This window comes from Corvus brachyrhynchos, unplaced genomic scaffold (genome assembly GCF_000691975.1).
Source record: "Corvus brachyrhynchos isolate BGI_N302 unplaced genomic scaffold, ASM69197v1 scaffold90, whole genome shotgun sequence".
Taxonomy (NCBI): Eukaryota; Metazoa; Chordata; class Aves; order Passeriformes; family Corvidae; genus Corvus; species Corvus brachyrhynchos.
Window position 1 is genome coordinate 4,746,513 of NW_008236932.1, and position 9,190 is coordinate 4,755,702.

General features: G+C 43.1%; 1 protein-coding gene across 3 annotated transcripts in view; it reads right to left on the reverse strand.

Annotated features, from left to right (window-relative positions):
* Positions 1-9,190, reverse strand: part of LOC108445210 — a 35,562-nt gene that overhangs the window by 1,870 nt on the left and 24,502 nt on the right. For 2 of the 3 annotated variants that reach the window (XR_001859979.1, XM_017728342.1), the window contains exon 2: positions 7,413-9,124. The exons of the other annotated variant lie outside the window; for it this stretch is intronic. Coding sequence is in view for 1 of the 2 variants with exons in the window: in XM_017728342.1 (XP_017583831.1) it covers positions 8,299-9,124 (826 nt within the window). In the remaining variant the exon portion in view is untranslated. Of the gene's footprint in view, positions 1-7,412; positions 9,125-9,190 lie in introns of those variants that run through there. 3 annotated transcript variants of the gene reach the window in all.

Below are 9,190 nucleotides of genomic sequence, written 5' to 3' on the forward strand. Positions count from 1 at the left end.
ACTGGAAAGAAATATTTTTAGCAGCATGCCTCAGCAGAGGAGTCATTCACTATGCTGTTCTGTAAATCCTGGATGGTTTCTCAGAGAATACTCAATGATGTGATCTTCATCTCGGGTCTTTCATACCTGGGAAACAGTGTGTTGTGATGAATCTTACAGTATTATTATGCAGGTAATAAAGAGCACCTATGATCTTAGGCTGAGGAATGGTGACAGCAAGCCTCAATTTTTTCTTCATTTATGAATTACCACTCTGTTATTTTCTTCCTAGGTGTATGAAGTTTTTGTGTCGTAAGTGCTTGGGTTAAAAGACTATATGTGTAAATACCTTCTGCTTTGTTTTCAGTAAATATTCTTATTACAAGTATTTCAAACTTACAATCACATAGTTACTGCTTTTCTTGAGATTTTCTATCTTCTAAAAGACCTAAGAAAGGCTGTAACTTTCTGCAGAGTTTGCTGCAAAGTCCAAATCACAGGCGCACACCTGTGTAGGATCTTTCATCTCTTTGTGCCTCACCTTCTGCACTTAAAACACTCCCGTAATTATGGCTTAAAGAGAGAATGTATGCAAATTATTCAAATGTTGGCCTTCTTGTTCCTTTGGGTGTTGCTAATTCCTGACCAACCTTTCCTGAATCAAGCTCATAGCTGCTTTCAAAAGGAACTCTATACATGTCTATGTTGGCAAATTGACCAGACATAAACCATCAGCAGAAGCCACATAGCACAGTCTGTGTAGAAAATTAGTAAAAAAAGGCTCAGTTAGACAAGTAACAATAACTGGCATATCAATAGTCTGGGCGTTTCAAGTTCCTCACCTGCCTTCTTTGGAAATCATGTTGAATGAGACTTAACAGTTTGAAAAGATCTGTCTCTTTTCAGACCCCAGCTAACTTTATGTGAGCTGTGCTGCTATTAAAATCTCTAATGTGTGTATACATGAGCTGCCACAAAACTCAGAAAGCAGAAAGCCTATAACTGGGACAATTTCCAAGCTGCAATTTCCCCAAATACACTATACTGCAGATTATCTATCTTTTGGGATTTAAAGATGAAGACATGCAGTTAAATACATCTGTGCATATATTGCCCCATTTTACCATTGAAGTCATGAGTCACACCACTAAAATGATGATTTGGTTTAAAAATTATGAAGTCTGCATTTTTTCTTAGTAGAACAAATGTGTGTCTAGTTCCATTCAGAGCTTTTAATCTCCTTAAATTGAACCTTTGACCATATATCAATGTAGCTTCTCTTTGTTTTGTAATACATGGTATTAGTGGAAAAATCTCGGAAAAAAAAGCATCATGCTAAGAGGAAGAATGTGCAGATAAGCAGTGCAAAATGTGGGAAGAAATCACATGCTAAGAGGAAGAATATTGCATAAAAATGTTGCACAACGTGGGAAGAAATCACAGCTCACTCCTGTCATTGATGATTATTATTCTTTGCAATGTGTTTGCTACACCAAATCTGCCTAGTGATCTTATAGTTCAGATCCAGTTTTATCCTCCATGTCATTTGCATGAAAATACTACAAGCCAGTTGCACCAGAAAGTACTTTTGCTGATGAAATCTAAATGTACAGGCTTCAGCTCAAAGAAGCCCTTTAGTGCAGACCAGTCCTGCAGTCAACAGTGAAACTGCCATTATGCTCAGAGATACCTATAGATCTTAATGAAGTCAGTGCCTTTCCCGTTCTTTCCCTTTCCACCAAAAAAAAAAAAAAGAAAAAGTCAATTTGAGAAAAAGACAAGTGAACAGAACTGCCTTATTCCCATTCGTGTACTTATTTATGGCACATCTTCTCAATCACTATGTGCAAAGTAAAACACCAAAAACATTTCATCTAACATAAGCAGCAAAGATTGACAGGCAGAGCTTGGTAGCCTTAGAAGGGGATTTCCTAAAATATCTCAGTAGATCAAATAACTATCTTACAATGAAATCAAGGTAGGTTTGATAACTGTGCATGGGAGTACCTTTATATCTTATTATTATGCAAATACATTTAGAAATCCAAACTGCACATAAGCTTAGCTGCTACTTGTTCTTATATGAAATGGTAGTTGGCACAGTGTTCATTTATAATTAACAGGCAGGACTGAAAAAACCTGAGATACAGAGTAACAGAAAGACACTTCAAGTTACAAGAGCAAATCCAAAGCTTGAAGGAGCAGAAAACTTTCTTCTCAAAGGTGCTATGAACTGTACAGTCTGAGTGGAAGGAATTGTGCCTTCTGTTTCTCACATGGGCTGGAGGGAAAGAGCATCAACAAAGAAACAGTGGTACCATGGTATTTGAGATGAATCATTTGTTAACAAGAACAATTTAAAAAATAAAGCCATTTCATTCTTTGCGTCTCTGTTAAGTGTTGGTGCAGTCTGACACTAGCTGAAAATCCTCTTCAGCAGGCTGTTTTAAGTAAAGAGTGTTCATTGAGTTAGCCCTTGCTTGGAGAAATGACAGATGTGAATCATAAGTATCATTTAGCCCATGAAAAGTAATCTTATACTCAGTGCAAATTTCCATTCTAAAGTGGGGAGGCAAAGCTGGTTCAAAGGGATTCAACAAGGTGAAGTCCCCTTGGGTCACAACCTCACAGAGTGCTGCAGGCTGGAGCACAGTGACTGGAAAGCTGCCTGGGAGAAAAGGACTTGTGGTCAACAGGTCAACCTGCTGGTCAACAGTGCCTGAACCTGAGCCAGCATGTGCCCAGGTGGCCACAAAGGCCAATGGCATCCTGGCCTGTGTCAGCAATAGTGTGGCCAACAGCACCAGCAAAGTGACTCTCTCCCTATATTCAGCACTGGTGAGGCCACACCATGAGTTCTGTGTCCTGTTCTGGGCTCCCCACTACAAGAAAATCATTGAGCGAGTCCAGAGAAGGGCAACAGAGCTGGTGAAGGCTCTGGAACACAAGTTGTGTGAGGAGCAGCTGAGGGAGCTGGGGTTGTTTAGCCTGGGGGAGACTCAGGGGAGACCTCGTCACTCTTTACAACTGCCTGGAGGAAGGGTGGAGCCAGGTGGGGGTTAGGCTGGATATTAGAAAAAATTCCATCACCAAAAGGGTTGTCACTGAAACAGACTTCCCATGGAAGTAGTGGAATCACCATCCTTGGAAGTGTTCAAAAGAACATGTGGAAGTGGTGCTTTGTAGTGGTGTAGTGGTAAACGTGGTGGTGCTGGGTTAACAGCTGGATCAATTATCTTAGAGATCTTTTTCATCATTAATGATTCTGTGATCTTTTAGCTTTGTCACTGAGTTTTGAAAGACAAGCTCCGTTATCATGTCTGCTTGAATTTTTCCACAATTATATATATACTCTGGGGATATTAACACTACCTAACTGTGAAGGTTTGTGGATGTAAAATTGTTCATTTTTTAAAAACCTGTGGAGGGGAAACATTATGAAAACAGAAAATAAATATGTGTAATCAGTGGGGCAAGGTACTTTCAAACCATTTTGTTGAGAAGGCTAAGGTGGAACATGTAAGAGTATGAGAGAAGGGTATTAATGGGGCTTTGCCTTTCAGTTTGTTTTAAATTAGTTAGTTTATGCTTTCAGAGTGCAGAATTTAGGCTAGAGAGAAGCTTTCATGCAGACTGAAATTATTTTACATGCACTTAAGCAATCTACACCTGCTGTCATAGAGAACAATGACACACTACCTGAAAACAAAAGAATATAAAAGAAAAATAATCAAATAGGGAAATCACAGATAGGGACCAAGCATTACTTATCATTATTTCTGCCTTCATCCATGGTGAAAGGTCTTTATGGATGTATTACTGCCTTCCTGATTTACCCAGTAGTTACACCTATATGTTAGAGATTGAGACTTTCATGATTTGAGGAAAATTATTTTAAAAAGTTGTTTGTCTGCTAGAGATCAAATACAAACTATGGATATTATAGGTGTCTGGGGGCTTTTCATACATAATTGCAAAGTTGCTCTCTCTCTGTAAGCCGCCTTATCACTCATGCATGGCACTTAGTTCAGGTCTAAGATGAGGTCACAGAATAACTTAAATGTGAAAATGTGAAAACATATAGGTTTTTGGTCCAACCCCTTCTCAAAGCAGAAGAAACTAGAGGAAGTTACTTGGGATCTTGCTGAGTCTCCAAAAATGGAGAACCCTGTCTGAGCACCTGGGCCAGTCAAACCACACTCATAGTGAAAATTTTTCTTATATTCAACTGAAATTTCCCTTTCTGTAACTTGTGAATAATGCCTGTCTCTCACCTCTCCACTGTGCACCTCTGGATCTGAGCTTTCTACTCTGCAGTAGAACAAATCTGTGTCCCTTAGGCTTTCCATGTATGTCATGTGCTTCAGCTCCTTCACCCATCTCAGTGCACCTCCTCTGGATTCTCTCCGACTTGTTGGTACCGCTGTTGAGTTGTTAAAACCTGGACATCAACGTTCCAGGTAGAGTCCCAGGAGTATGACTTCAAGCAATTAAAGGGAAGTTATCAAGTCACTTAGTCTAGGATCACACCTTGATCAGTGTGTTCTGAATGTCAATGATGAACACAGACTGAATTTACCAGCCCCCACTGGCACACTGATTGGAGTCCTGCAAGAGGTTTCTACTGCGGGACTGCCTGGATTGTTACTGGAGAAGCAGATACTGGCAAAAGAGCCTGCTAACTGAGATGCAAGAGTGATGTGTCCTTACAGCCCAGGAAACAGGCTAGGTGGGCCATTCTACGGTAGAGAACACATTACGGAGCATTCACTGAGTACTGGAAGTGCAGCGTATTGCTCCTTAGCAGGAACTGCCTATCTACAAATAGCTCTGAAGCTCAATTTCCATACTCACCTTGAAAAACTACAGTGTGCGTATTTTATCTTCATCACAGCAAGAACAGAGTTTAGCAGGATATGACAGATGACTTTGGCTTTTATTACTGAACAAAAAGGGTTTTTTCTTGCTCTTTGGTTGAAAACCCTAATGTTTTCCAAGGTGCACCCCAATCAGTTTTAGATAAATCCATGGATTTAGTAAAAAAACAAATACCAAGAATGCAGCGTAAGAAAGGGAAGTTTCATAATTTTATTAGACAACTAGAACTGCATCTGAAATATCTCCGCTAGCCACCCTGGAAAGTAGGTCTGATGACCAAGTAGGGACTTCATGAGAAGGCCCAAAGCAGGCTTTTTCAGGTAAATTATTTTTTTAGTTCATTAGCCTAAAGGCTATTTTCCCCAGTGAAAGAAAGGCCTTGGTCTGTCTAACACTGTCAATGTAATGTCAACAAGTAGAGCTGTCCTCTTCTACCTCTGATGTGCTGCCCTGTCCTGCAGGCCTTGAAATACTTCATGTAAGAGAAGTATTCAAGAGCGAAAGAAAGACCAACAGAGAAGAGATCTTCTCCTGCACACAAAGACCTAAATGATAAGGAGCAGGTTGTGCTGATCTGTGATTAATATCTTTCACTTCCTGGCACACAGAACAGCCTATGAATATTTGTGTACAAACTACCAAGGTACTGAGCAGAGCATTGGCTGAGATCTAATCGTAAAACTAGTCATAATAAAAGATCCTGTCAAAAGACAAACAAACATAAAAGACTTTCCAGCATGGCAAACATTAACATCATGCTTACTCAGAGCATGGCAAATGTGGAAGCTTATGCTCCCATGCTAGATTTTTAGGGAAGAAGGGTGTCTCCAGTCTGAAACAAGTAAGCAGCCAACGGCTGGAACCTGTGCTCCTCAGGAATCATGTTTTCCCTCAAGCTAGGCCTCCTCAGTCTTTTAGGCCAGCACAGTGAGGTAGGAAGAGAAGCACGTCTTGGGGGAAAGCGGGGACATGGCTCACTCTGGCAGCACTTCAACTCTCCCCCATGTGTCCTTCTGGGGCCATGAAAGGCTGTGTATTCCTAGGGCTCACCATGCAGCACATGAGAGGGCTGCAAGAAAAGCTCCAGGTCACCTGCCCTGGTGAATAAGGGCAGTGGGAACTCGCAGGAAGGAGGAAAGACCCTGGGCAGGGAGCTGCAATCCCTGCCCCAGCTGTGGAGGGCTCTGTTCCCTGCCCAAATGAAGGATGACATGGGGAGAGCAGTGAGAGATTTCAGGGGCATGTGAGGTATTTGTGGCCAGCACCTTCCAGCTGATCCTACTGGAGACTGCTCTTCCTGTCCATGGCAAGAGTTGGATGGGATGGTTCTGGCAGGAGGGGCTCCTGAGTTCCTCACAGATCTGACCTTTGACCTTATTTCCATTCCCCTGTGTTCCAGCCCTTCAAAGCTGAGAAATTACATCAGACCTTTCATCAGAAACCTGGCAATTCAAACCCTGAGCTTCCTAATAGCCACATAGATAACTCCATTATTCTTGCTATTCTGACTGCTACAAGACCAGCAGAGCAGGGGGTAGAAAGCCTTCTCTGTGGAGCAATGGCTGGCTGTGCTGCCATAGTTCTGTGCAGAGCTCATCCCACAGCTCTGTCTGCTAAGGCCACCTGAGCCTGTGGGGAAGGCTGGATGGTTTCAGGCCTGTCCACACTCATAGGACACCTCTTCTCTGCAAGTACTTTTGTCCACCTCAGTATGGAAATATAAAATCCATGTTATCATCACATAGTCTCAGAAGGTTTTTTTTCAGTCTCTAGCATCTGCAGGGAAGTGGGGAAGCGGAGAAAAAGGGTCCTTGCACTCAGGAACAGCTGCCCAGGTATGCAGTGTGGTAGGAAAATTTGCCACAAGCCCCTTGGCCCTTTGGTGGTTCTGCTGAAGGCAGAGCAGATGGGAAGAGCCCAGAGATATGGGGATCCCTGAGAAACTCATCCTTGCATCTCCAAACACTCTCCCAGCCATGAACTGCCATCTGTTTCCTGCTTGTGTGTTGGTGGGTGGATTTTTGGGACTGAGGTGCCTCTTTAACTGATTGACTTTCCAGCCTCACAGCAACACTTGGCAGCTACAGGTGCAGCCTGTCCTCTCAGCTGCCTTTAATGGCAGCACGTGTGGTCAGGTTTACCCTCCACAGCCAAGCATCCCAAGCCAGCTCCATCATGGGAGACTGACGGGACATGAGCCTTGGGGTGTAGCTGCTGTCCCTTTCCTCTCTGCAAATGCTTTAAAAACATGTGAATGAGCTTCTTAAGTCTAGATCTAAGACTTTCTAGGAACAAAGAAAGAAGGAGCAGATACTGAAGAAAAGCAAGGACTCATGGAGGAGATTCAGTGGTGGAGAGAAGTAAGAGCGTTGCTTTGCTTTGTTTGAGAAGATGGGTCAAGAGTGGGTTTTCTGGCCAGGTGAGATTCCCCTTCTCCTCGCTGTCCATCATTTCTCCCCTGGGGTGCAACCACACAGTCCCTGTAGTCATGGGTGAGGAGAAACTTCCGTTACGGATTCTGGAGGATGCCCATGTGCAAAAAATCTGAAACGCAATTGTGATTGCAAAGCAAATTTATTGTATTAGTTGCTGTAGCAAATCATACTGACCCCATGATTCTTGAAAAGCTGCTGAGCAGGGGAAGCAAATGGAGCCTGGTGCTCAGGCAGGAGGGGCAGGTAGGCAGGGCACAATGAGGGCATCCCTTGGACTGAAATGGCACTCATTTTGTCCTTCTCATCCCTTCACCCCAGAACCAGGCCTTCTATCTCCTCCTCCAGAGTGGAATTTTTCCAGTTACGATGTCATCGCACACGTGGCCAGCACGTAAGATGAGGCCACAATGGCTCACGATACCACCTCCATGCTAACACCAGCTCCATTGTGTATTGTTCCTCTTTCCTAGGTTAATGTCCCATTGATTGACCAATACGTTGTTTCTCTTAAGGGTCAAGTTCCCACCAGTTAAACAGTAAGGTTTTCTGCACTGTATGTTCTTCATTATCTGGTCAACGTGCACAGCAGTGGCCCAAACATGGCAGGGCCTTAGACACGATTTCAGTCCCTGACACATGTCACCACATGGTCCGCGGTTGGAACTCGTCAATATTCCATCATACAAACAACAGTACGATGCAACATGCCATCTATTAAAGATCGCATTAATGATACTAAACAAGGAATACAACAAAGAATACATAGAATCCCAATACTTAAGGCACAAAGTAATACTTATCCCTTTTTTAACCAATTCCAACCCCATGTCCATCCAGCAAATGGATTCCAACTGGTGTCTTCTTCTACAAGGTGCTGAGCAAGTGTCCGTAATTTCTGTATCTGTGCACGGACAGAGCTAGAATTACCACTTAAGTTCATACAACATAATCTGTCAGTATTTTTGCATCCATGTCCATCTGCTAAAAGCAAAAAATCAATTGCTGCTCAATTTTGTAGTGTAGTATGTCTAATACTGTCTGCATCAACTAACAAATCATATATAGCTATGTCGGTAGCATTGCTAAACTTTGCTAACCAACAGCCAAGTTTATTCAGGCTCGTGAGTGCTTTAGCACTAGCAACCCCAGGAGCCAATAAAAAGACAGTGATTGTCTTGAGTGTTCCAGAACTCAACAGTATCTCTGCAGTCAGGAGTAGAAGCATGTGTGGCTCCGAGTACGTTGGTGGTGAGTTCGGTTTTGTTGGATCCATACTGCAACAGTTATATTTGGAGAGTGTTAGTTTTCCCAAGGTACATGGACCACCTTTAATTTCCATTGGCACTTCAGCCCATGCTTGGTCCCCACAGATTAAGAAGATACCTTGTGAGAGTTGCATATGTGTAGTAAAACTCAGGGTTAGTTGGGCTGTGGTTGAATTACACCAGTGTGAAGCATTTTGATACCATGGTATCGTGGCATTAACCCACCAAGCTATAGGACTGTTCCTCGTGCTAATAAATTTAAAGTTAGTACAACTATCTGCATTCAAGGTGCCTAAAATCCGCAACTCCTGTGGGGATAAAGCAGGGTGAGAAAATGTCCCGAGGTGAGACAGTTGTGGCCACACTCCAGTAGCCGGACAGGCTGCAGATGCAGGGGTACTGTTACACAGCTGTTGCAGCTCACAGGCAGTGAGAGGGACGCTGATCAAACATGTTGTGAATGGGTTCTGGGGCAGAGCAGGGCTAAGGCATAAGGTTTCTTCTCTGGTTGCCTTAGCCAGGGTCACCCAGACGTTCTGTTCCAGGTGAGTATGAGTCTGAGGTACCCTGTTAAACAGAGGAACAGTTACCTTCCCGCCTCCTCCCACTCCCACCTGCTACTCCCACTGACCT